General features: G+C 38.5%; 2 protein-coding genes across 5 annotated transcripts in view; both read left to right on the forward strand.

The window, feature by feature from the left end:
* The first annotated feature begins 6,619 nt into the window (after positions 1–6,619).
* On the forward strand, positions 6,620–15,057 carry si:dkey-16n15.6 (organic solute transporter subunit alpha). 2 transcript variants are annotated; one of them, XM_040153241.1, is made up of 8 exons: positions 6,620–6,698; positions 6,802–6,901; positions 8,155–8,306; positions 8,458–8,531; positions 8,637–8,792; positions 9,210–9,321; positions 11,917–12,169; positions 13,534–15,057. In XM_040153241.1, the coding sequence occupies exons 2-8, from the start codon at positions 6,829–6,831 to the stop codon at positions 13,971–13,973; spliced, it is 1,260 nt and encodes a 419-aa protein (XP_040009175.1). In that variant the 5' UTR covers positions 6,620–6,698; positions 6,802–6,828; the 3' UTR covers positions 13,974–15,057. The 2 variants fall into 2 exon arrangements, with proteins under 2 accessions (XP_040009175.1, XP_040009176.1); XM_040153242.1 differs by having other exon boundaries at positions 9,213–9,321.
* Positions 15,058–16,169: 1,112 nt separating this feature from the next.
* Positions 16,170–27,500, forward strand: part of LOC120804350 (histone-lysine N-methyltransferase SUV39H1-like) — a 25,896-nt gene continuing 14,565 nt past the window's right edge. The window contains exons 1-5 of one of the 3 annotated variants that reach the window (XR_005709440.1): positions 16,170–16,254; positions 18,076–18,221; positions 21,280–21,939; positions 23,242–23,388; positions 26,397–26,482. Coding sequence is in view for 2 of the 3 variants with exons in the window: in XM_040153769.1 (XP_040009703.1) it covers positions 16,236–16,254; positions 18,076–18,221; positions 21,280–21,939; positions 23,242–23,388 (972 nt within the window). In the remaining variant the exon portion in view is untranslated. Of the gene's footprint in view, positions 16,255–17,113; positions 17,548–18,075; positions 18,222–21,279; positions 21,940–23,241; positions 23,389–26,396; positions 26,483–27,500 lie in introns of those variants that run through there. The other 2 variants (XM_040153769.1, XM_040153770.1) reach the window with 2 other exon arrangements.

Below are 27,500 nucleotides of genomic sequence, written 5' to 3' on the forward strand. Positions count from 1 at the left end.
TTGTTTATTATAGTTACCTACCTCATTAAATATATCTCAAAAAACACTCAATAAAGTGAATAATCATAACATGTATTTATAATGTAGGGACAAGTACAAAGCATGGACCAGTGCTACATACCACTAAATTTATAGTTTAAAGCCATAAATGCCTTGATCTGGTTTAAGTTATGTGGGATTGGAGTACAATAAAGGTTTCATTTAGGGACATTTTACAATTCCCCATAGAAACACACAGCCAAAGAGACTTCCCCAGGTCACTGAACACCCATGGGTAAGTTTAATGTTAGCAAATTCATTTAAATGAGTGCAATTTAAAATGCTTAGTTCCTTTAGAACTTGTATGTGGTGAGATCCTTTCGCCTCCGATACAAAATGTTTCATAGCATTATTACATATCCTGTTTAGAGGCTTGATTACACCAAAAGCTGCTTTTGTGCTTTTGTGCTAAGGCCGAACAGATGACTTAGGGATCTCTCTCGTTGACTGTAGTGTTTTTGACAGAATTCCAGCAGGGACATATGAACTGATACTATGTCCACAGAGGATACTTGACTTTTACTTGAAAAATGCTAGTGTGCATCATTATTTTTCAAATGGCTTGACAACTTTGACATAGTATACTTTTGAGGTACTATATTATTATTATTCCAGAATGCTGTCACTTCCTTTCCACCTTACTCTCCATTCCTCAGCCCCACAAAGGAGTTCTTCTCCTCATGGAGGTGGACAGTTTATGATCAGATGTCCTTCCTAGACACAATGAGTACTGGATGTCTGGACATATCTGCAGAAGACTGTCAGGATGGATCAGGCTGCAAAAAGATTCTTCCCCAGTTGGACTGCAAGATGAGAACTTGTGGCCAAAACAGAAGACAGGGTTGGTTAGCACTGTGGCATTTCTATATCTGTAGCAACTCCATACAAGTATGTATAGTACAGTAAATATTTATGGTTTTGTATTACGGTACTGGAATTAGTTTCCTTTTTTTGCACTTGGAATTACTCTTTTCAGAAATGGCAATTAATAAATAAATAAAGCCTATTGAAGCATATTGCAGTATGTCTGAATTATTTCAGACATGCTGCAATATGCTATAAACTAGCACAATCCATGCTGTGAAGTGACCTGTTTTTTTTAAACGAAATCTTAGTTTATGTCAAATAAATAATTAAATAAAAGATACTTAAAAGACAGTAGTGAGCCATGTTGTAATGCTGCCTGTTGTTAGTGTTTTTTGATCAGGGTGTTCTGAGTGACAGTTTTCTTGTTGGGAGAGAAATATCAGTGTTTTGGTTGCATTAGTGGATATTGGATTGGGGATTAACTGTTACGCTGTAAAGAGCTGTGTAAGGAGTCTTGAAAAAGTGAATTTATTGTGGAGAAATGGAGAAGTGTGAATTGACGATTGTAAAAAAAAACTGTCAAGCGCCCATGACCCAAAGACACTCTGCATGCTTGAAAAGTTAAAAAAACACATCACACCATTGAACATGAGACTTCACATGTAAAGACATGTACACACATACAGGCAGAGTCTCAAACATCCAGGTAAGACTGTTAATATAACAACTTGATTGAATTTTTGAACTTAAAAATATAGTTAATATGGTTACGTGAAAACAGCTTTTAAAATTTGTAATAACTGCAAAAAAGACCTGAATAGCAAGCCAAAATGTACCATCTGCACTACTGCAAGCTGGTTTGGCAATCTGTGTTTTAGGCCTAATCACCTCACTAAATGCATTCTGCCACAGAAAGACAGCAAACTACACAGCTAAAGTAAGAGCCATGTATCAAGTGAAAGCAGAGGTGTAGTGGTACATATATGGAGGCGTATCGCATATACCCCGTCTGAGCAGGGGGATTTACCATATACCTATCTAGAAATAGCTACAGATCTGTAACAGTGCACATCTAGGAGACTACAGGTAATCGTGTTACGGTATTTCTTGCACAGTAATCTGTGGCATTTACTGTAAGCAGGAGACTTTTGTTTCCTGACTTTAGTCTTTAAGACAAAGCCTCTCCACGGGCAACATAGCTGCCCTGCAGTGTTTGAATTATGGGGGAACCAAGGGGTTGAAAAACTGATAAATAACTACTAACATTTCTAATGCTACAATAAATGATAAAAGAAATTCTTAAAGTCTAATTAAAATCTAATGTCTGTCATCTGTAATTTTGAATGTGTGTGCAGCTCTGCCGTGGTCAGTGCACTTGACTTTATCTGCTGTCAGTAATGCCCAGAACATGATTGATGGACAATTGCATATTTGTGTTTATTTTATTTGTCATGGCACATGGGCTTCTTTATATGTTGTTTTGTGAACTTATGCGTAATGTTTGTGCGTGAATTTGGTGTCAGATCAGCGCTTCTCAGTAACCAGCTACTGGAGCACCTCCTGACACTGCATTCAGTTCAGCAGCTTCTCCCTGTCTTATCAAAACCCTCCCATAGCAATTTCCCCACTCAGTGAAAAATGAATTATAAAAGAAACTTAGTAATGAAACTAGAAACAGGCTTAAATTTCTCAGTAAATAGTGAGCTTTTTATATATTATTGTAGCATTTAGTTTTAGAGGCGGTGATAGCTTAACAAAGTCTCTCTAAAGTCTCTCAGATTAAAGGATGGCATGAGTATATGGAGTAGTAAGACTGGAGATGTAGGAAGGAGCCAATCCTTTTAAGTCCCTGAAGGAGGATTTGGAAATCAGCTCTTGCTTGTGTTGTTTGCCAGTGCAAAGATATCAAGACAGGTTTTATATGATCAAACATCTTAGATCTACTGAACGCTCTGGCAGCTGCAGTTTGGACCAAACGGAGACCTTTTATTGCTGTCATGGGTAGGCCAGAGAAAAAGTGAATCTCAGTAGTTGATTCTGTATGTTACAAAAGCACGTAAAAGGATTTCAGCATCTGAATTGGGTAAAATAGGACATACTTTGGCTAATGTAGGTAAAAAGGCAATTTTGTGATATATTTGATATGTGACTCAAACGTGAGGGAGGAATCAAAAACTATTTCCAAATCCTTGACTGTATGAGAAAAATTGTGCAGCCGTCAAGATTTATGGAAAAATCCATGAAACGAGATTTGAGTCCAGCCGGACCAACAAGTTCACCGAAGTGTATTAATTTTTCAAAGTTGGGAGTTGGTCTGCACTTAAGTTGGGGTGGCTTGCCTCCACTTAAGAACACTGCAGGAAACCCTCTAAACATATGATCAGCATCATTATTATGGTTTAAACTACCCAACAATATTAGCCAATCATGTAGCAGCAGTGCAAAGCATAAAATCCTGCAGATAAAGTTCAGAAGCTTCAGTTAGTGTTCACATCAAACATAAGAATGGGGGAAAAATGTGATCTCAGTGACTTTGACCGTTGCATGACTGTTGGTGCCAGACAAGCTGGTTTGAGTATTTCTGAACTTGCTGATCTCCTGGGATTTTATCACACAATAATCTCTAGAGAGTTTTCACAGAATGGAGCCCAAAACAAAAAACATCCAGTGAGCAGCAGTTCTGTGGACAGAAATAGCTTGTTGATGAGAAAGGTCAGAGGATAATGGCCAGACTGGTTTGAGCTGACAGAAAGACTACGTTAACTCAGATAACCACTCTTGTGGCGAGCAGAAAAGCATCTAAGAATTAACAACTTGTTGACCCTTGAGGAAGACGGGCTACAGCAGCAGAAGACCACGTCAGGTTCCACTCCTGTCAGCCAAGAACAGAAATCTGAGGCTGCAGTATGTACAGGCTCACCAACACGTTACAGCTGAAGACTGGATAAACTTAGCCTGGTCTGCTGAATCTGGATTTCTGTTGAGGCTCGCAGATGGTAAGGTCAGAATTTGGAGTCAACAGCATGAGTACATGGACCCAACCTGCCTTGTGTCAACAGTCCAGGCTGTGGGTGGTGGTGTAATGGTGTGGGGAATGTTGTCTTTGGCACACTTTGGGCCCCTTAATACCGTTTACCATGTACATCACTTCATGGCAACAGTTTACCATCTTCTAATGGCTACTTCCAGCATGATAATGCTCCAAGTCACAAAGCAAAAATCGTCTCAAACCTGTTTCATGAACATGACAATGAGTTCAGTGAACTTCAGTGGCCGCCCCAGTCACCAGACCTGGATCCAGTAGAACACCTTTGGGATGTGGTAAAACAGGAGATTGACAGCATGAATGTGCAGCTGACAAATCTGCAGAAATTATGTGATGCAATCACGTCACCATGGACCGGAGTCTTAAAGGAAAGTTTCCACAATCTTGTGGAGTCCAGGCCACGAAGAACTGAGGCTGTGAGCAAAGGAAGGCTCTAAGCAGTATTAGTATGGTGTTCCTAATAAAGTGGTCAGTGAGTGTATAAAACAATTCAATTAATGTTGGGTGGAATGAATGATGTTCCATTGTAATTTGTTTATATCAGAAAAAATCTTCAAATTAACTAATTTTGGTTTATGATTAAATTAATGGAATCAATTTAAACAACAGGAATCTGTAAATTGATAACATGATGTAATTGCATTGTCACAATATGATTTCACTGAGAGACAACTGATAATATTTAAATATAATATGCTATTTAAAATTAATATAAATTAGTGGGTCCTCTGCCATCAGCTGCAACATTAAAATGCATGTTACATGGTACATGTTAATGGATTACTAATAATAATCTACTTACAATCTCTCTTACATGTAACATAACACTGAATAATGACTACTTATAATTATTATATTTTAAATATAATTTTGCTGATATTTCACTCATGTAACCTTTTGAATGTAGGCCTTTCAGATATAATGGAGAATTTTTACAGTGTTCTGTTCCCTTTTAAGATAGGATCACATTTGAAAAAATCTGTTTTCAAATGTGAACCTATCCTTAAACCTAACCTTAAAACAGTATTCACATACTGATTTGTTAGCCTAGTAATTACACATCAATTTACCATGAGGGCTCTTGCTGATTTTGTACTCTGGAGAGCCACTTTCTTTCCTTATTTTCTTTTTGGGGAATACAGACAGTGCTGAAAAACCTATAAAAGGCTTCAACAGTCTGAGTTAGACAAATCTAAAGGATATCTTACAAAGAAACTGTCTGAAAATTCCCTTTTTGTGCCTTCGTAGAGTTTCCTTGCTGAGCATGTGGAAGAGGGATGCTAACAGAAAGAGGGAATTTTATACTAAATTTGAGTTGGTGCCTGCTTCCATTGCATGGAGCGGGGACGTCCTCACATTTTTCATTTGCGATCTTTGTGTAGAGCTCAATTACCATTTCAATTTACTGAAGAGATATTTAGACTAAGATTGGACCCCCATCTGACAGGTCCTAAACTGGGGCCTTAACCACTACTTTATTTAGCTGTTGGTATGTACATGTAACACACTTATCATTACTCCACTGTGACCAGCCACATTTTTTATGTCTACCACTGCCCTTTACCAATACACATGGAGCTGGATGAGTTGGCACTCCTCAGCTCTCTGATAAGCAAGACTTTCCCCTTTCTAATTAGATCATAAATACTGACTTCCTCCAAGCCAGGCCAGAATTTTAACCACTTAGCAAGCAGACTATCTATAAAATTGAGAAGCTGCTGTGTTTGACCAGTCAGCACGTTGGGTGGTTGGCCCAGTGGCTGGAGGGCTAGGGGGCTAGAGGCCTCGGGGGTTGTGCAGGAGGCTGACGGCGGGTCACTGGGCAGCTTGGGTGTCTGATATCTTCAGGTTCCATGCTTCCTTTATGCTACCCCTAGATGCCTTTTGGGGATAATGGGGCGAGTTCCCAGGAGGGGTGGATGCTGGGGGTCTTCAGGGGCATGGTCAGGCTGGAGGCTAGACAACTTGGGGGCAGACTCTGGGCTGGAGGGCTGGTGGCTAGCTGACTAGGATGCACACGGGTGACTGGCAGGCCTAGAGCTGGCTGGAGCAGGGGCAGGCCATTGCTGGCTGGGGGGCAGGCTGATGACTTGTGAGGTGTATGGTCATATATGTAGAATATAAACCATGTGTGAAAATAGAGATATGGCACAGAGGCCATAGGTCAAAGGTCCTCAGAAGGGGTCTTGCAGTTCCCAAAGGCAGGTAATGCTTTGTAACTAAAACCATATGTGAGTGACAGTTTTTAGGAAAACAACTGTCCTATTTAAGAGTCGGTGACCAAGGCTGAATTTCAGAGTGGTTCATTGGCTTCACACCCTCTCACAAGCAGATCTGCGGATGCTTGACTTGACGCTGTTCTTCTTTGTAATAAACCTTTATATGCAATCAAGACTATGTGGACGGGTGGAGTATGACAGGTGACTGTATTTGAGGGAGACAAGGCAGGAGGGGGTAACAAGTCCAGAAGAATCGTGACTCCTTTTTTCTTAAAACAGCTGCAGTAAAAGCAAAATAATTAGCTATAGGTTAAATGCGAACAAAACACTCCATAAACTCCATTTGACCCACTGTATATAAAAATATTTATTTGTTTAAACTAACCTATACAGTATGTTTTTAATGAGTTATTCTTAGATTAGTTCTAGCCTCTTGCACTTGGACTTGGATCCCCCACCTGTCCTCTTACCTGCATCTAGTCAATCATTAATGTCTCAAATCAGACAGGAATTGGTCAGGCCAAGACGGAAACAACAGGACAAAAGTCTGTGGGAATCATTCGGAACACCAAGGCTTTTCATACAAGGTTTGTTTCGGGCTCTTCCATTAAGATGGCCAATATTCAAAGTCAAGTTTTTGTAGCTGATCTTAATAAATTTGTACCCGTCTATGTATTTTATGTGTGACAGCTGGACAGAGTGCAGAGCAGCATTATAATGAGAATGCGAAGAGGGACCAACTGTAGCTGGATTGGGCCTGAGATCCCTCTATCCTCACAAATCTTCAGTGGTAGGTAAATTTCTATACTTACTCAGTAGTTGAATGTTGAGGGGTAATGGCATTGATAAATAATAATAATAAATTATCTCAGTTTCACTCTACTTGGTTTGGGTTCCGTATTTTTGTTTTTTAAACAAATAAGTGTTGATTTTTCTTTGTCAAAAGGATAAAACAGTTGAAGACATTTCATTCTTATCCTAACAGCAGCTAAATGTAACAAGGGTAATAATGGCTAAATAATATGACCAAATTATTAAATATTTGAAAATATGTGTGTTTTCTGAACTGGTTGTACAGAAAATTTTTTACATAAAGAAAAATATTTTGGACAAAGCAGACTTTTATAAACACCACTAGAAATAAAATTCTTGTTTGAATTAACATTATTTAGAACTTTAGGACAAATTATTTTAAAAAATCTGCAACTGAGATACTGTTTATGCTGATCCCCCTAAAATAAAAAAATAAAAAACTGATGATATATATCCTCTTATTCAATTTCTCATTGGGAGTTATGATTCTTTAAATGTGGTCCATAGATTTTCCAAAAATTCAGAAAATGCTAGAAAACTGTTGTAAAAAGAACTAAGAGAAAAAGCTGGAATTTACAATGGGAGAACAAATACCAGGAATACACAAATGCAGTATTTTATTACCTTAAATAAACTAAATATGATTTACCTGCATCATCTCATTATTGGAGAAAACTAGATCCATATACTATAGCCATATTAAATGATAAAATCACACTGGAACTGTGTTCAAAGGGAAACAGAATGCATTAGGAAAGTTTTTTTTATCAGGTATAATGCCTCTAGAAATAATGGATAAAAAGGATGAATATTTACCTTGAGAAAACAACTGTAAAAGTAGTTACAAGAAACTGGAGGCAAAAAGGGAAGCCTACATATAATATGGCAAAAAACTAGTGGAATAAATTGAAAGCGTAGAGAAAATTATTTAGTGTGGATGCGATCAATACAGCTGTACAAGTTGTTGAAAGTTGACTTCCAGACATCGCTCTTAAACTCTTGAATGAACATATTTCTTCAATGACACGGCAAACATCAACAAGGCAATACCACTGAAAATTTGTGCAGTCTATGTGTTGTTTTTAGCGGAGTCATTAATGAGAGCCATGCATTGCTGACGCCACTGTTAGACATAATTCCGGACAAAATAGCCTTAAATACTTAATTTACAGTCAAGTCCTCAGTGTGAAAGTGTGTTTTTGATCAGACTGTGTTACTGTCTTTTCTCAGCAATTGAAGATGATCTGTGGCTCTTCCTTATACCGGCCGGCCTGGCTGTCATTTTACTGGGGGTGTTTCTGGAGGAAGTGGGCTTCTTCCTGAGGCACAATGCCTCATCCAGACGAAAACGGCTCTACCTGTGGATATTAGGAATGTACCCGGTAACATTAACCTCTTCCGACTGCTGGACTTCTCCTACTGCAGAAAAAAAAATCAATAACCTCTTAAGATCTAAAGTATTTTGAATTTGTTTTGTTACATTGTACATCACTTGCATCATGTCTCAATCTCTCAATGTTCTTTTTAACATAGGTATTTACCTTGACCTCCCTTATAGCGCTGTATGTGCCACGTTCGTCCTCGCTGTGTAATTTTATTGCTTCACTGTGAGTTAATCAGTCTTGGCATAAATTGAAGACTTGATGAGAGACTGTAATCACATCTGTTTTACGCTGGTCCTGCATATTGTCTGAATTTGTATGCCTGTGCAGGTATCACTCCATAACCTTGCTGAAATTCATGGGACTGATCACAGACTTCTTTGGAGGGAAAGCTCGTATGCTGGCTGCTTTGTCTGGACAGCAGGTATCTCCAGATCCTTTCCCCTGTTGCTGCTGCTGCTGTCTCCCAATGGTGGCCATAAACAGGTACACACCAGACATAAATCTGAGTAACAAACTACACTTGCATTGATTTTGTAATGTTTTGAATAGATTTCAAGTCGAAGATTTTTTTGAGACATCTAGTAGCCATCACAGGTAAATAATCTTAAGAGTGCATTGAAGCTGTGATGGGGGCAGCTTGTGTCACCTGTTTGTGTTAGTTGTTGTTAACACCATTGAGTACCACAGTTATCTACCTACATAAACCTGGGATAGTTCACAAATACTGACAAAATCCAAATGAAGTGCATACTTATGCATACATCCATTTTCAGTGGTTTAATCTGATTTTATTTGTGTAAAGTCCTCTTAGTTGCATGATTGTCTGAAATGTAGTGTGCAGACAATGTGACTTGACATGTTGCTAACATGTTAAAGCTTCACCCCTTCTCTTTTGTGTAGCAGCAGCCGGAGCTGGATGATGGCTGCTGTGCTGCAGCTCTCTGTTGTCCGCAGTATCTTGTTCTTTGTCACTCTGGTCCTGTGGACAGATGAACAGTACGACTATGGGGATGTGAGTCATTTATTCAGACTTAAATCTGAGCTTATTCTCCCAGTGAGCATTATAGTAAGGCTGTAGTGTATGGTGGTGTAATGTATTGTATTTTATAGTAGGAAGATCTGTGACTTTACCTATCCCTTCTTCAAAATGCTGTCATTAAAGGACAGTATGTGGAGCTTTTGCTAATTTCCTGTATTTCCATAGATTTTTTCTTTTTTATCACGATAGCTTGTTCTTTGATTGTAGATTGATTTCAAGTGCTTTGATATTTTTCTCTCAACTGAATCAGTATTAAAGTATTTTAAAACATTGTCAAAATATTAGGATTTACCAAATGTTTGCCCTTGAATCATGAAAATAACTTGTCGTGTATAGCAATGATGAATTTTTTATAAACCAAAACTATCAGCTTGTTTTCTTTTTAGCTTTACTGACTGGATTATAAGGCTTTGGAGTGACAAATACAGCATTCCATACAGAAGACTAAACACCTCAATATGCTTCAAATTAAGTGCTTGTCAGATTGTCTAATGGCGTGTGAAACTCTGTTTCCAAAAGCCTAACAGTCAGGGGGGAAAGAACAGACAATGTGACAATAATACCCGCTTTATGCAGTGATTGACCACCTGTGTGGAGTTGTGAAACAAGGCAGGGTTTGAAGCTCTCTCTCAAGCACTTCATTTTTTCACCCAGCCTACTTCTGTCACTTTTCTTTTGAACAACAGAGCGCAGCTCTATAAGGGTCCTTGAGGAGAGACTGTCTGAAAGTGTGTGCTGTTATCTCAATTTGTAGGAGTATTTAAGGCAACAAAGAGTCAGATTTTTAGAGTGAGATCAGGGAGGCAGTGGGATCCAGCCTGGAGGAGAATATGACAGCAGGCTTTTCACCTCACGTTCCACTGTGGACATTGAGAACAGCTAGGAACACTCTGACTGCAGATATGGTCAGTTGAATGTACTAGTTCATTTGAAACATACTGAGGCCTTAAAAGTCAAGTGCCCTGCTAGTGGCTTACAGAAGCCACAATGCTCATTTAAACTAACAAAAACTGAAATCACCTGCTGTGACTCTGCGACTGTATACTCTTGGGCCAACAAGTCCACCAACTTGACCAACCATTAAGTCATTTGTCGCTACCCTCTGATGCAATCCATAGGATTCTACCAGTGGCAGGCTTACCAGACCTTCATTGTCATGGTAACAATAATAAACACAAATGGCTATGGAACTGTCACAGATTTATATAGCACCAAATCAAAACAAACGTTATCACAGTGCACTTTTCATATAGAGCAGGTCTATTCCGTACTCTTTATAGTTATATTTACAGAGACCTAACATTCCCCATCAGCAAACACTTGGTGACAGCGGCAAGGAAAAACTCCCTTTTAACAGATAGAAACCTTGAACAGAACCCAGATCATGGTGGGGGCCATCTGCCCCGACCGGCTGGGTTGAGAGAGAAAGAGAGAGAGAGAGAGAGGGAGAGAGATAGAGAGAGAAAGGAGAGAGGAAGAGTGAGAGAGCAAGAGGAAAGATAGCAAAATGCAAGTTAAGAATAATGATAATCATAGTAATTGAAGCAGTGGTTGTTGAGCAGGACCATGGGGGCAGTAGAAGGTTTGCAGTTACAGATCCAGACTCTGCAGCAGCAGGGGCAGAAATACCTCCAGAATGCAACAGAAGGAGAGAGGAGAGAGAAGAGAAAGCAAACTACGGGAGAGAGAAGAAGCCAAGTTAGTAACAAGCGTTAATGGGATATGAGTGCGTATGGTTGGAGAAGGAAAGGCTGAAGGCTCCGCCCCCCTTTCTACTTTTGGAGACCCTAGGAACCACAAGAAAGCCTGCATTCTGGGACCACAGTGTTCTAGGGGGGTAATAGGGTACTATGAGCTCTATAGGTTCCTGACCATTAGGGGCTTTGTAGGTTAGGAGGAGGATTTTAAATTCTATTCTGGATTTTACAGGGAGCCAATGCAGAGAAGCTAACACAGGAGAAATTTCATCTGTTTTCCTAGTTCCTGTCAGTACTTGTGTAGGAGCATTCAGGATCACCTGCAGAGTTTTTAGAGACTTGTTGGGATAGGCTGATAATAAGGAATTACAACAATCCAGCCTAGAAGTAACAAAAGCATGAACTAGTTTTTCTGCATCTTTTTGAGACAGGATGTGTCTGATTTTTGCAATGTTACATAGGTGAAAAAAGGCAGTCCTTGAAGTTTGTTTTATGTTGGAGTTAAAGGACATATCCTGATCAAAGATAACTCGGAGATTGCTAACAGTGGTACTGGACGGAAACAAACATTGGTGTCATGTGTGGAAGTCCTGTTTTTTATTGACCCATCCATCCACCTCAACTTCCTCCTAATGAGGACTTTGTTGGTTTTTATACCTGACCTGACTTCCTCATTTGCCCCTATCATAACTACTGCGGCCACTAGAGGTCACCTAACAATAAAAGTATGGGTCATAATAAGCTGCTGGCACAGATGACTTATGGGCTCATTTTTTACAAGAGAACAGTCTCTCTTGGGCAGGTCTTGCTCCAAACAGCCCTGGATAAGTTGAAGGATTGCATCAGTGGCAACCATCTTCTTGTTCTCCAGGTGGATTCAGTCAACCCCAACCTGTATGTGAATGGTATCATATGTGTGTCAACATTTGTGTCCTTCTACGGCCACCTTCTGTTTTACAAAGCCACTAAGACTGCTTTACATGGCTATGGACTGAGAGCTAAGTTCATCTGTATCATCGTGGTGTTGGTGCTGTGTGGACTGCAGAGTGGCATCTTAGAGACCATGGGTGCTCTGGAAGTTATCCCCTGCACACCACCATTCTCTGTCCTGACCAGGTCCCAGTGTAAGTCACAGCACATCTGGCAACTTCCAGTCTCATTCACAAATCATGTTTACCATTACATCTGTATTTTAGGACAGCAACTGGCGTTTCTAGTGAAAATGGCTTTTCCCAGATTTTCTATTGACCTCATATTCCAGGTTGCACAAACACAATTACTAGCTTTCAACTGTATCTCATGGTCTTAATCAACGTCCAGGAGTCAGTGGACAACAAGTTCTATCCATTGATAACAACTGTTGGATGTGGTTGAAAACCTTGAAAACGATAGTAAGTGGACCATGAGTTGTCATTACTTTGACACACACTTCCATCACAGTTTCAAATTACATAGGAAATGTTTCAGTAATCCAAAACTCAACAGTCAGCATCATATTGATGGTACCCCCTCTTAAATAAGATCAGAAGCTTGTTTCTCATTGACACTGACATTCAATAATTGCATTGTCAGAACATACCATAGGAATGGCAGATGAACCCATCTAGCATACTAGATGGAATACTAAATGAAATATTATTTCCTCAGGACCAGGATTTGAAAAATGACAAAATATCAGACAAAACATAAATTAATTGGGAAAAAAAGGTGCTTCAAAACCTGAGTGCAATAAAAGATCTGGGTTTGTTATGATCAAGTACATATAGCAGATTAAAAAGATACTAAAAATATTATGTATAGATTATAAGAACATACAGTATGTATACACATATGTACAAAGTAACAATAAAAATTAAAGAAGCAAAAAATATATTCTTCATATACGTTGCCTTTGTGAACGTATTCACACACATTTATTGACACATACAATACCCGCATTCTCACAACAGTTCAGATTAACCTTTGTGGGGAGATAATGAAATTTATATCTCAGGGACCTTCATGACTACACAAACATGAACATCATAATTTGAGCTTTACATTTTTCTTTTACTCTGGAAAGGCACTTTTGGAAATGTAGGAAATCACTAAACCAAAGGTAGAAGCTTCCGGTTTATAGAATGGTAAAAGAAAGGAAATTACAAATTCATAAAATCTTCAAGTATTAAAATGTTCAATTTTCTAAAAGATGATATGTTTCTTCAATCACCTCTAGAAAATGTAACCAAAGCTAATTCTTTTCTACTGTATCAAATAATATTTTTCGAATTACAATACATTTTATGAATGAAAACTGAAATGCCACTTTTGCCAGACAAGCTGAAAAGACGGCAAAGATACATGAGGCTGTTTTATTTGTAATTAACTGTCTTTGTGTCCAGTATGTTGCCAAGATATCAAAAAGATTTTCTTTCTACAAGTAATCATTGTAGGCATTTTCTGTTGATGCTCCTTAGCCGTGTGTCTTGTGTTATCTGTCCAACCTCAGTGATCTACCACTACTGTGTGATTGTGGAGATGTTCTGCATTGGCCTGTATGCCCGCCACACTTTCCGTAAAGCGGAGCTGAGTGTGGTGGAGGATGTGGAGGGGCCCATCAGTGTCCGGCAGATGGAAAAAGCTGTTCAAACAGACGATGTTCAGATGATGCATCACAAGTTTGGCCTGCTCTCAGAGGAGGCTTGGTCTGACCGCTGCCTTGTAAGCACCTCCAATCCCAGTTACAACAGTGACAGCGACGACAGCCTGTGCAGGATAGAACATGCACCTCTGGATGGTTTCCCCTTCCCTCTGGCTGGGGGTCAGCAGCCAGGCAAACCAGATCCAGTGGAACCCAGGTTTGCAGAGCAACCAGTTGTAGATCGGACCCATATTACTGTCAGGGCTGATATTAACTATCAGGACTGTAAGGATGTCACTGTGGTTTGACCAACTATGGAAGACCTTTAACAAAACACTAAATATGGCAAAGCTGGTAAGCTAGTACCAGCATCTTCATTGCTGGTACTGGCTTGGTTGGTACTGTGTGTCCCTGAGGACCTTTCTGGAAAGTGCTTAGATAAACATGGCAAAAACTGACACACATACTTACCTAACATATAGGAAACTGTGTGAAGATGTTAATCCTCCTCCTCAACATCGCACAGATTCACAGATACTTTTTAGCTCACATTTTTAAGGTTTGAACTTTCCAAACTGTACACTGTTGCCACACGCTTCTACAGTATGAGGAATGTAAAAGTCATGAGAAATGTTTCTGCTTCTTTATCTTTAAAATCCCTAGATGTGTTTTTATATGTATGCTTAATATTTTTTGTTGTAATAATTTTTGGAAAACAAAAGGCATGATGAATACATGACAACATGTAGGCTAACCTAAGGGTTTCAAAGGGCTAGAATCCTATGCCACAATGTACAGGTTCATTGCCTTCCTGCATGTACCTGCAACATTGCTTCTCCTTGATCTACCGTGGCTTGGATTGTACCTCATTTACACATAGCTTTGGACTAAAGTGTCTGCCAAATGAATGACATTGTTTTTTTTTCAAACATAGACAGTTTGGACACTGGGTCTACTTTTAAAGTCAAACTGAAATTAAATTGTATCTTTGTTGTGTTACAGAATACATAACTGTTGTGTTAATGACATATCATCTTCTTCCTTTTGAGAAAAATCAGTACAGAAAATAGAGAAATTTACATTTTGTATTTTTTGGCTTCAAGATTGTGCCCCGTGTCTGTGCATTCACCTTTCATAATGTGGTTAGTTCTCTCTCACTTTATATGGAGGACTTCTTTGCATACAGCCAATAAAATCATTTCATTTTTATCAGTGACATCACATTCTATTATAGTCACACTGACTAGCAGCCAGCCAGCCAGTTTCACCCTCCATCAACATCAACTGACATTTTTCACATCCAAAAATATAGCTTTTTATAAAAAAGCTTCCCAGATTAGCTGAATCTTAAAATGCTGTCCCCATGTTTTACTGTCAATGCAGAAAATGTAACATTTCCTTAGCAGCCACATTCACCAGCTAACTTTCTGGTGTTTTTTCATTCTTTCTCAGCTATCACTTATTTTGAATCAATAAAGGTGATCACACATCCAGCTGCTGTCACTGGTATGGCCTGATGTTTATTTTTTCAGATGGGTTGCAAGCATGAAATAAATCTTTGACCAGTGTCTCAGTACTGCACTTCACCTGGCTGACAGGCTGCATTTATGAACAAATCAGTAGGTTGTACTTTTCAAGCTGACTTACAACACAAACAGAAAAAAATATTTAAATGAGAACAACTGTAAGTTTGAATATACTGAAACTAATAGCTGTATGCACATTTTTGCTGATGTCTGACAGAAAGAGAAGGAGGAAATGATACAGCCAGTTTCTCTTTCCTATCCCTGTTATTTTAACATTTCAGTGTGGACAGAGAACTTTTAAGAAATGTCCTTTTGGAGAGTGGACACACTGTTTTCAAACATAAAACAGCATTTTTAGATATAGTGAGCTTACCTTGGACATAGTCTCACACCCGTGTTTTGTTGACCTTGGCTGTGTAAGGGTGGTTTAAGACTGCATTTTATGGTGGTGTATTTTGTATGGTACTTACATACTGCGTTTCTGACTTTTTATAGCAGCTTTTTATATGCAATATTAACAACAAAAACCTGTTGATAGTAACAGTTATATGAAAGTTTGAAAAATGTTTAGGACAATCGTACTATGCACAATAGGGTGACTATTTAGCACAATTCCCCATGTTTTAGGCTCCAGTCAGACCCCAGAGACAAAGTAAAATAGTAATACTTAACTACAAGGACCTCAAAAGTACTAAGTACGTAAGTACAATACTTCTACAGGTCTGAGGCGCATCAACGCCCCATTCAGGTCTACGATAGTCTTGAACTTTCTTCTGTGGTAATGAGGAGGCAGATCTCCGGTATGTTGCTTGTGACTGCAACAGCCGACGTACTGTAATAACTACGGAGCTTCGTAACTTCTTGGTGAATGTGACTAGCTTCGTACGACATCTATTGTCTTCCGGCCAACCCTCCTGACCATATCTGAACCAATGAGAGGACTGACAAATGACGCTATCCAATCAGCAGCCGCTTCAGTGTATTCTGCATCAGGATCCTTCCCACCAGTGTAGTTGCTCCTATTTTGGCGGCTGTGCGGAAAACATGGCGGAAAATTTGAAAGGTAACTCATGAGGACTATATATGACTTTATATTCCATTATACGTTAATTTACTATTGTTTTTTGGTGTAGTCCAGGTGTAATCCCTTTAAAGACATCGAATATGCACGCTTTCCTGTCCTCGAGTTCACATAACATAGAGCAGTGGGATGGTGTATCATGGTGACCCTAGGAAGCCAAGTTAGTTGTCCGAAGTAACGTTAGCTACTTGTGCAGTTTAACCTAGCCTCTTTTTTGAGGAAATTCTCCGCTTGTAATTCCGAGCAACTGTGATTAGCCTTAGAAGTGTGCTATCTAATTTAGGAAGCACAAATGATTTAGTTTGTGAAGTTAGGTAAGCAGCTTGTAGGGGCAGGCTGCTGTGCTTTAGCGGGCAAAACTACTCGACAAGCTCCACGCGCCATACAGCGCCACGTAAATGTTTAAATGGCATTATGTTTTTTTTGCAAATAGCTGAATTTCAGTTCAATTTTATATATATGTTGCCAAATCATAACATAGATTATCCCAAGCCACTTTACAGAGTAAGGTAAAGACCTTAAAATATTATAGAGAGAAACCCAACAGTTCCCTCCATGAGCAAGCACTTGGCGAAAAGTGGAGAGGAAAACTCCCTTTTAGCAGGAAGAAGCCTCCGACAGAACCGGACTCAGGGTGGGCGGCCGTTTGCCTCGACCAGTTGGGTTGAGAGGGAAGATATGGGGGAGAGAGGAGAGAGAGAGAGACCAGGAACAAATGTAGATACTATTGTATTCAAGCACTGTCAGACTGGCTTTTATAGTGATAATAATAATAGTGATACTTATAGGCTTAATAATGCTATTATTAATAATAATAACAGCAGCAGTAATATAAAATTAATAATGATGATTACTGTTGAGTAGTAGTGACAGATATGTATCCTGCAGCTTCGAAGTCAGAGGTACCTGCAGAATGAGGACAGAGAGGAAAAGCACAAACCAAGGGAGAGAGAAGACTCAAAGTTAATGACATTAATAGTGTGATATAAATGCATTGAGAGAGACGGAGAGAGAGAGAAGATGTGCTCAGTACATCAGGGAAGTTTCCCAAGCGGCCTCAGCCTATAGCAATATAACTAAGGGATGGTTCAGAACTCACCTGAACTAGCCCTAACCATAACCTTTATCAAAGAGGAAAGCTTTAAGCTTAATCTTAAATGTAGAGAGGGTGTCTGCCTCTCAAACCCAAACTGGGAGCTGGTTCCACAGGAGAGGAGACTGATAACTGAAGGCTAGGTCTCTCATTCTGCTGTTGGAAACTCTAGGAACCCACAAGTAAGCATACATTTCGAGAGTGGAGTGTTCTGATGGATACTGTATTAGTAAAGAATCGCATGAAGTCATTACTACTGAGAGTAGTAACGACAGTGCAGTAATTGCTGGTTATCGAGATGCGCCAAACAGTAAAAAGTACATTTTAATTTGAAGTTAAGAGAGCCAAAAGTTTGTTGATATGCACAACTGTTAATGTACTAAGCACCACTTAGTTCAGTAAGGCATTTTGGTTTTAACAAGCTTTTGACTGTCTTAGTATCATCCTCCACTGCTGTGATTGGCAGTAGAAAGTGGAGTTATCAGATTGAAAATTGGATTTTATTGAGATAAAATGCTCTTCACTGGGTTATATGTATGCCAAATTAAGCCATGCATCCACGCAATATAGTACCTATCAAAGTCATGTCACATTTCTTTGGATCTTCAGCAATGAGCAGTGCCAGTTTAAATTTAATATATTTTAAGAGGAGTTTGCTGTAGTCTCAGTACATGTGACACTAACTTAATAAAAGGGAGTTGCTGTGTCAGATTGCAGGGTGCCTTGTAAGATGTCCTGGGATGAGCTGGAAGCCCTGTGTCGCAGAGAGAGGCTCCACTGTAAACAGCTTGGGGTGAACAGAACCAACGTCAATGAGTATGAGGTGGAATTCCTCTGTGACTACAAGAAGACTAAGGTAAGGTATCAGTATTATAATGCTTGACTAATTAATGCTGGCAAACAGCTCTTGCCAGTATTAGGACCTATGCATTACATAGCCTATACAAACTGACTTCAGGCTGCTATTTTTCTGATGAAGACACAGTTGTGTCAAAACATTAGTCAGTTTGCACAATTAAAAACTGTAAATCATTCATTATTCTCTCCGCTCTGAAATATGGCCACTATAATTTCTTTCTATAAAGTCCTTTTACATTTGAATCAGCTCAAGGTAATCAAAAAATGTAGCTGCTGGTTACTCCAGTTTGCTGCATATCATTATAGCAACCACAGTAAACCACAGTATGATTCAGAAATTACACTGAGGCTGTGCACTGGTCTACTGTGTGGTTTCTTCCATTTGCTTATTAATGTCTCCTTGCTGTCTTTTCTTGCCTCCATTTCCTCTGTAGTGTGTACACCTGGAGACAAGATATCCCATCTAAAGTTCTGGGGCTTCATTTATGAAACTGTGTATAGTATCTGTCCCGTAAGTTTACGTGCGAACAAAGTATGAAAATGGCGTACACAAAAAAATGTATAATTTATAAAACTGCAAGTTCATCGGCATGCATACAATTTTCCCCTTTATCAATCACAATTAACTTGAAAATATATGTACATGCTCAAGCCTTCTATCCTGCCCACCACACTCCCAAAGTTAACTGTAAATGGTCACAGCTGATCTCAAGAAGTGCACTGCTGCACACTGCCAGAGTATATACACTCATACCGATGATAGAATCACACACTCAACATTTAAAAAACAATTAACACTTTAAGCGATTTGCTAATTTTTACTGTTGGTATACGTGGGCAGGGGGTGAGGACTTAATGAATGAGGTGGCTGGAGAAGGTGGATACATCATCCGTGGCATTTCAGCAGTGCTATGATGGGGATGTGGTGATACCAGCAACTGACGGAGGGACCACTGTCAGCTGGAGGGTGGAGTGTAAAAAAACTAGTAATAAATCACAGATTTAAATAGTTAATTTGGGTTGACCTGTGTATTTTAAAATTAAGAGGCATGTATGGAATAATTGGTGGCTTTTTACAAGCATAAACACAAAGCTGGCCTGATTGTTTATGAAAAAGTGGGTATACAGTGTAATTAATCTTTTCATATGAAGTGAAATGAAATGTGTGTGATTGATAATTATAAAATCTGGCCTCAATTCACGGCTTCACCAATTTTCACTGTTTCCAAAATGTTCGTATGTCTGGGTCGAAGTTTCTCTACAGAAACTAATACAATAGCCTTACAATAAGCATACCACTGCAAACTTTTACCTTTTTTTAGTTTTTATTCAGAGTCAGATATTTTGACCTTTAGACCAACTGTTTAGTCTCCAGGGGACAAAATATTTGGGAATCAGAGGCCTCATTTAGAAATGTTGTGTACTTAAAGAACAGGGTTTGAAAGATGCTTAGGCCACTTCCCACAGAAAAGTTGGGATTTATAAAAACCAACCTGATGGGAGAATGTGAACATGCAAAAGTTTGGGGACCTTTTGTCAAAAATTACTCTTACTGTGAATAGTTAAGTGAGTAGAAGATGAACTGCATTGTAGAATGTTAGAGTGAAAAAAGGGAAAGGAGCACCATGCAAAATTTTGGGCTCCGTAAAAGATTTGAACCAAGGTATCAGACCTTAATTAGCTTGATAGGGCTATGGCTTATTCAGAGTCATTGTAAGGAAAGGCCAAGTGATGCAAAGTTCAAAGCTTTATACATACTCTGATTCCTCAAACCAGCTGCTCCTCTTAGCACCTGCCTAGCACCCTGATAATTAAAATAATTGTTGCCAACAAAGCAGGAGAAGGCTATAAAAAGATAACAAAGCATTTTCAGGTAACTGTGTAACTGAGTTTGTAATGTAATTAAGAAATTGCATTTAACAGGAATGGTGGAGGTCTAGTTGAAATCTGGAAGATCAAGAAAACTTTCAGAGAGAAATGCTTGTAGGATTAAATCAAAACCCCCGTTTGACTGCAAAAGTCCTTCAGGAAGATTTAGCAGACTCTGGAGTGGTGGTGTGCTATTGTGCAGTGACACCTGCACAAATCTGATCTTCATGGAAGAGTAATCAGAAGAAAGCCTTTCCTGCATCCTCATCACAAAATTTAACGTCAGAAGTGTGCAACAAACATCTACACGCTTGATACATTTAGGAAACAAGTTCTGTGGACTGATGAAGTTAAAATAGAACTTTTTAGCTGCAATGAGCAAAGGTATGTTTGAGGGGAAAAAGTGTGCAGAATTTCAAGAAAAGAACACACCTCCAACTGTTAAGCACAGGAGGTGGATTAATCATGCCTTTGACTTGTGTTGCAGCCAGTGGCACAGAACATTTCACTGGTTAAGGGAAGAATGGATTCAATAAAATATCAGCAAATTCATCTTTAACTTTATGCCTTTTGGAAAATCAGGAAATCTTTTACTCTAAACTATTCATAGCAACAGAAATTTTTACCAGTGTGCCTAAACTTTGCATGCCATTGTATTAACATTGCTCACCCTAGGCCTAAGATTTTCAAGTTATAAACCACATATGGTGCTATAGTATCAGGTCCCCCATAGTCCTATCACACGGTGCAGATTGACAGTGCATTATCTTTTTTTCTGAAAGAAAATTAACTGATCTACATGTGTAGGGTGGAAATGTTTGGCTTGCAAGGACAGGTAAGTACTTTTGAGGTTCAGGACTGCAAGACTAACAGGCAGAGAAGACTAGCTGCTGACCTTGTTAGAGAAAACAAGAAACTGAGCACTTAGGAATCACTTAGAATTTATTAGATAATGGAAAAAAACAATTTTGTCCAATACAAACATAAATAAATTGATCATATGATTACCATATCTTAATCTTATCTTATCTTAAACATTAAGCCTGTTGTGCTGGTTTTGGGCTGTGAATTGTCAAACCACTAATGCTTAGAACATCTGCTGTCTGTATTGACATGGTTAAAGGATGCTTAAATTAGAATTTGGAAACAATGCAGTCTTTGTTCCTAATTGAAGTTGTGTATTTCAGGAGGAGGAGTTCTACCTGGTAAAGTGGAGAGGGTTCCCAGAGTCAGATAACACCTGGGAACCCAAGAGGAACCTCAGATGCCCCAAACTGATAAAGCAGTTCCATCTGGACCTTGATCAGGAGCTGAGGCGCCACAAGAGACGCTGCATCCCTAAAAAGCTAGATAAGGAAGTTGCATCAATCCTCATTCAGAAAGCCAAACTCCGTCAGAGTCTACAGCGGTGGGAGGCCCATTTAAATCAGACTCGCAACCACCCAGGTCGCATTTTTGTCATGAACGAAGTGGACCTCGAGGGTCCCCCAAAAAACTTCACCTACATCAACAACTACAAAGTAGGCCAGGGCATAGTGTTAGATGAGATGGCTGTGGGTTGTGAGTGTAAGAACTGTTTACAGGAGCCAGTGAATGGCTGCTGCCCTGGGGCCTCCTTACACCGCATGGCCTATAATGATAGGGGACAGGTCCGGATCCGGGCGGGACAGCCCATATACGAGTGTAACTCCCGATGCAGCTGTGGCCCTGATTGTCCTAACAGAGTGGTCCAGAAGGGTATCCAGTTCGACCTGTGCATCTTTAAGACAGAGAATGGCCGGGGATGGGGTGTCCGCACCCTGCAGCATATCAAGAAGAACACATTCGTCATGGAGTACGTAGGAGAGGTAAGACGTGTTCAAAGACAGTTTTTTTCATCATCAGCAAGGTCATTCTGTCCTGTCATTTTTATCCTTTTGGCCTAATGCATCTTTCTAATCATGGAAAACACATCAGAAGTAATAAATCATACCAAACTGTCCTGTAGTTTACACAAACTGTCACAAGACCACAAAATTACATTTTTGTCGCCACAACCGCTGACTAAAAGACAACCGCTGACTAAAAGATTTTTTTTTTTTTCTTTCGTTCGTTCAGAAACAATATCATGTTAAAATTGTATGGGTGGCTTGGAGTTTGTTTTATTACTAGTACAGATGTCCAAAGGCAAGTATTGAAGCTGATTTTGATATTGAAGAGTTTAAATATCTTTATATCATTAAAAACAAAGCTATACGACCATTGAACAAGCTGTTCGGAAGGAGTATAAAGTCTTCTTTAAGGCCTGCTTAACATTAATTCTGTGAGTAACTTAATGACAGGCCAGCATTAAACTTGGCTGTGTTCGTGTTTGTGTGCCCCCTAAAACACAGTGTCTGTACTCAGCAAAAGATTGTTTATGACAAAAAAAAAAGCATCACTTTGTAACACTACTGTATAACCACAAGTGGTTGTTTATCATAAGAGTGACATTTTTTCTCTCCAGGTGATCACTTCACATCAATTTCAGGAGTCAAATCTTCCAGTTAAACTTTACTTAATATCCTATCAATAATTTAAGCTTATCCACGCAATAGAATCAGGATACAGGAGCTTGTGAAAAATAAAGTGTGCCACATTTAGAAGTCTACAACTGTTATTCTAGTGTGCCAGATACATATTTAATCCGCAAGTAGGCAAATGCTGATTATGGTTGGTAAAAGAAATACACAATATTATAGGACTCGGATCAGGATTGGGGCCAGAAAAACTTTGTTGGCTGATAAATTCACCTTTTTAATGATTATCAAACAGATAATAAATATATAAATATATATATATATATATATATATATATATATATATATATATACACACACACACACACACACACACACACACACACACACACACACACACACACACACACACACACACACACAAAGTTTATATATATGTCCATGTCCATGTTTGGGCATTGCTGATGCCACTTCTGTTTTGTTCTTTATATCAATGGTGCTTCAACATCAATTTTAATGATATCGAAACTATAAGCAAATATCTTAAGTGTGTGAATTTTTTAATTAATCTTTATTTTTTGTGTAATATCCAAAAATGAAATATTACATCATGGCACAGGTGCCAGTAATGTCCTGTCTTGTTTCCTCCAGATCATCACAACAGATGAAGCAGAGAGGAGGGGTCACGTGTACGACCGTCAAGGCTCGACATATCTTTTTGACCTGGACTATGTGGAGGACGTGTACACAGTGGATGCTGCTCACCTAGGCAACATCTCCCACTTTGTCAACCACAGCGTGAGTGTCTTCAAACTATGTAGAGAATGTACTGCAGGCAGCTTGGTTGAAAGGTCTCTCTGTTAGCAGGACTATGCACTGTATGTAGATCCATGTAGTGGTACGCATCTCAAAACTTTAAAACAGGGCTTTTTTTTCCTTCTTTAGTATTGCCTGTCCTAACATTAGGTCCTTTTTTGAGACACATTCAATAATTAGTTATATGACTTATGAATAAAAAGAAAAATAGAAGTAATGTCAATGCCAGAACGTATCATAATCCTTTTTCTATGTTTAATTGAGTGTTTATATGCAGGTAAATTAGGGCTGTGTGATATGACCAAAATCTCTATTCCGATATAGATCATTTCATATCCAGATAATGATACATATCACGATATAGCACATTTACTGTAACTTCAATGAATAAATAGTTCATATAAAATGACCAAATGGAAAGGCCTATTTCTTATTATATATTATAATAATTAGTTAATAATATATTATATAATAAATTACAATTTATATGACCTTTTATACAAATAAGAGGTACTTACTCATATTAGATATTTTTCTCCTTTTATTTAGAACCTTTGTGCAAGTTTTCAATCAAGCATGTAACAAAATATAAAATATTAATTAATAAAATATAAAAAGGTAAATAGAAAACACTTTGAAACTATAGTAATGGCTAATACAGTGGTGTTTGAGTCTGTCTGTTTCTGACTTTTCATATCCAAATCAAGTCCAAGCGACAGAAGTAGCCCCTCCTTTTGATCCTCGTTTCGTCTTGGCTGGTCAGAGTCCTTTTCCTTTTTGGAATTACCACGTCCTGTGTCATCCTCACTCTCCTCCATGTTTTTTGTGTTGTCTACGTGCAAATTTCCTGCTTTTCCTGTGTGGAGGAACCAAAGTGTTGTTCAAATGACAAAAAATATTGCCGTAAAGAGTGTGTTTGTGACAAAACGAAATATTCAATAGAGCATAATATGGAACGACATAAATTTTTCTATCGTCACATGATATGTATTGTCATATCATACAGCCCTAGGGTAAATTATAAGTAATAGTGAAGAAAACATTGAGAGTATATTCAATATATTAATTAGAGATGCACTGATAAGGAAATTCAGGGCCGATAACAATAACCTCTAATTACCTATTTTTTGTGGCTGATAAGATAACTTTTAATATTAATCTTACAAATTGGACTATATACTCATAACCAGAGGCACATTTTTATTCTCCATTTCTATTTTCTATGTTTTATTTGTGTAACTACAGAGATTGTGTGTTGAGCTCTGAGTGCTTCCATTGTAGGTAGTTGACCTACAATATTGTGCACAAATGCATCCTTTTTAGACCCTAATGGAGCACTGAAGATGCCACTAAGTTTGAAAAAAAAAAAAAAAAAAATTATTAAGCTCAAACGTTGCATATAATAAGCATTTGTTTGTAGTTTGTTCATATCAATTACTATTAGCATAATGAGCTCCAAATGAAGCCCTGAGCATACTCCAGCGCTGACACGGATAGCTGCGAAATTGCACACAGGAGTTTACATGCTTCTATACACACTTCAGTGAGGAGTATGTGTACAAGGTGAAGTTCCACACAAGCACACTAGAAAACATGATGCTGACCTCCTGATGGCAAGAAAAAGAGCTACTTTCTTTGTTGTATTTGAACAACACGAAAAAGTCTAAAAAAGAATACAGTGTGTGTGACTGCTTAAAGAGAAAAGAACCAAGGATGGCAAATGCAGTAGATACAAGCAGTGCATGAAACAAGTGTCCGGTTTACTTTTGCTTAATCAAAGTCTTTGAGGTCTGACAAAGCTCTCTTCATTGCCCACAAGTCCAAAATGTCCTTCAGTCAGTTCTTGATGTTAAAACAGTTTGGTTTGCGTTGTTTCCAGTTTCAGTATTATTTGTTTGTTTAGTACTGACTGATTTGTTTAGTATTGACATTCAAGGCAATATGATAACCCACTGTGCAGTTTTACAACGTATAGTGTCCATTTTTGAACCAAGTAAACAAACTCTTGGACATGGTTTGATGTGTATTTCACCAATGAAATTTTTTTGAATACATCAGCTCAAAATCTCTTTACCAATTGGACAATGCCACAACTGGTGCATCAGTGTACCTTCCACATCATAACCATACCAGTATAAGTTAGATATTTTACAATCAATTTTCTTCAATGTAAATGTAGTGTAATGTAGGCCCAGTGTATTGATTTACAGAATTTTATATCTAATGCAATTTGATAGCTTTGTTGGATTGTGAAGTGGTGTGTTCAATTGAGTAAAACAGTTGAGTATACCCATGTCACATTCCCACTGTATTTTTGTTTTTGAGTTGCAGTCAGCAGAGGCAAGGTACAGCAGCGTGTACACAGCTGAAACTGTACCACTGCTGACAGCAGATTGCCTCAGCATTTCTTCAAGGTCTTTCTTGCTTGCTGTATCCGGGGCTTAGAAAATTAAACTTTCACAATCGATTGGTACCATAAATATGATAAGAAGTTATAATATTTCAACCCATACTCTACCTGAAGCTCTTGAAAGGGGACCATATTCCCATTCTTGACCAACTGGCCCACTTGTACTATACCATGATAATGCCATTTACCATTCCTAAGGTTGTTGTCCCCTGCGGTAAGCAAAAAAATGGCCATAATGGGCGTGATGGTAGAGACAATCCACTAAAGTTTAAATGTGTCTGAACTAATTATATTATTTCACATGAAAAGTAAATCAATGGGTTGTCAATTTTTGGAATGACTACAGGATTTATACCACAACAATTGTAAAGACAAAGGTTTTTTTATGTTCTACTCACATTTCCTCCTCAAGCCATTTCTAAAATCCAGTCAATGTCCTGCCTCTATAGGCCCATAACAGAGGATATCTTCCATTATACAATAGGTAATATTGGTAAATGTCAGAAAGGCCTAGCTCTCCCCTGTTTTGTGGATTAATTAGTTTGTTATGGCTGATCCTTGGTTTTTTATCCTTCCACAGAAACCCAGAGAGTAATTTATTTATTTCCTTAAACCAGCTGGGGGAGAATCTAAGTGGTACTGATGAAATAAGGAAACCGAGCAAAGGTAAAATGTTCATTTTAATAACTTCTCCCCCACAGTGAAAATGGCATAACTTTCAATCTTTTAATTATTCCCCTTATGTTTGTAATAGATCTGGCGCATTAGCCTCTCCTATTTTTCTATAGGTGATCTTATTTTAATTCTCAGGTATTTCATACCCTTGGGATATCATTTAAAGTTTGCAGTTCCCAAGTGAGACAGGAAAGCTGACTGATTTAGTGGAATAGCCTCACTCTTATCATAACTAATTTTGTATCCAGAAAACTGGGCAGATTTGTCAATCTGTTTGTGCACATGGGGAATAGAATATTTTGGTTGTGTTATTGTTAATAATATAACAAATGTTAACAGGCTGGCTTCGAACTCATAGTTGCTGATAGCAATACCTGTTGTTTCCTTTTGGGTTCTTATGGCACAGACGAGGAGTTCAAGATCAAGAATAAAAATAGTTCGAAACAGGACATCTTTGGCGCGTGGACCGATGGAGATGTATTGGTTTTGGACACCAAAAAAGTGTGCATTAAAATAGTAGTGCCAATCTGTCAAAAGCCTCAGCCCTTGCCATAATATGGAACAAACTCCTCATATTGGTGGCAGGCAAGGACTTTTGCATATTACTTGTAATCATTATTTAAAAGACTCAGAGGCCTAAAATAATTAATTTGCATGTGGTCTTTGCCAGGTTTTGGAATTAACGAAAAATGAACTAATGGCTTGGTGCATAGGTGGCATAGGTTGATTTATGATTATATCATTAAACAGTGGCACAAATAGAGAAGCCACATGTATAAAACTGAATTATAAACGAGATTAACTGGTGTTTTACCACTTGACAAAGACTTAATAGTAGCTTTAATTTCAGACTGCAGGATAAAGATTCCCTCCAGAGATTCCCTTTCTCCTTCATTAAGTGTTGGTAAAGAAATATCTTTAAAGAAAAATTCATTAATCCTTCATGAATACAAATTTCTGATTTGTACAGTTTACTATAGAACTTGCTAAATAGTTCATTCATATTTGG

This window comes from Xiphias gladius, chromosome 18 (assembly GCF_016859285.1).
Source record: "Xiphias gladius isolate SHS-SW01 ecotype Sanya breed wild chromosome 18, ASM1685928v1, whole genome shotgun sequence".
NCBI lineage: Eukaryota > Metazoa > Chordata > Actinopteri > Istiophoriformes > Xiphiidae > Xiphias > Xiphias gladius.

Bases quoted from the DNA above. Each gene is read 5' to 3' on its own strand.
- si:dkey-16n15.6 (XM_040153241.1), top strand. From the start codon at position 6,829: ATGAGAATGCGAAGAGGGACCAACTGTAGCTGGATTGGGCCTGAGATC. The intron at 9,322-11,916 runs GTGAGTCATTTA...CTTGTTCTCCAG, and splicing joins AACAGTACGACTATGGGGAT to GTGGATTCAGTCAACCCCAA. The intron at 12,170-13,533 runs GTAAGTCACAGC...GTCCAACCTCAG, and splicing joins TGTCCTGACCAGGTCCCAGT to TGATCTACCACTACTGTGTG.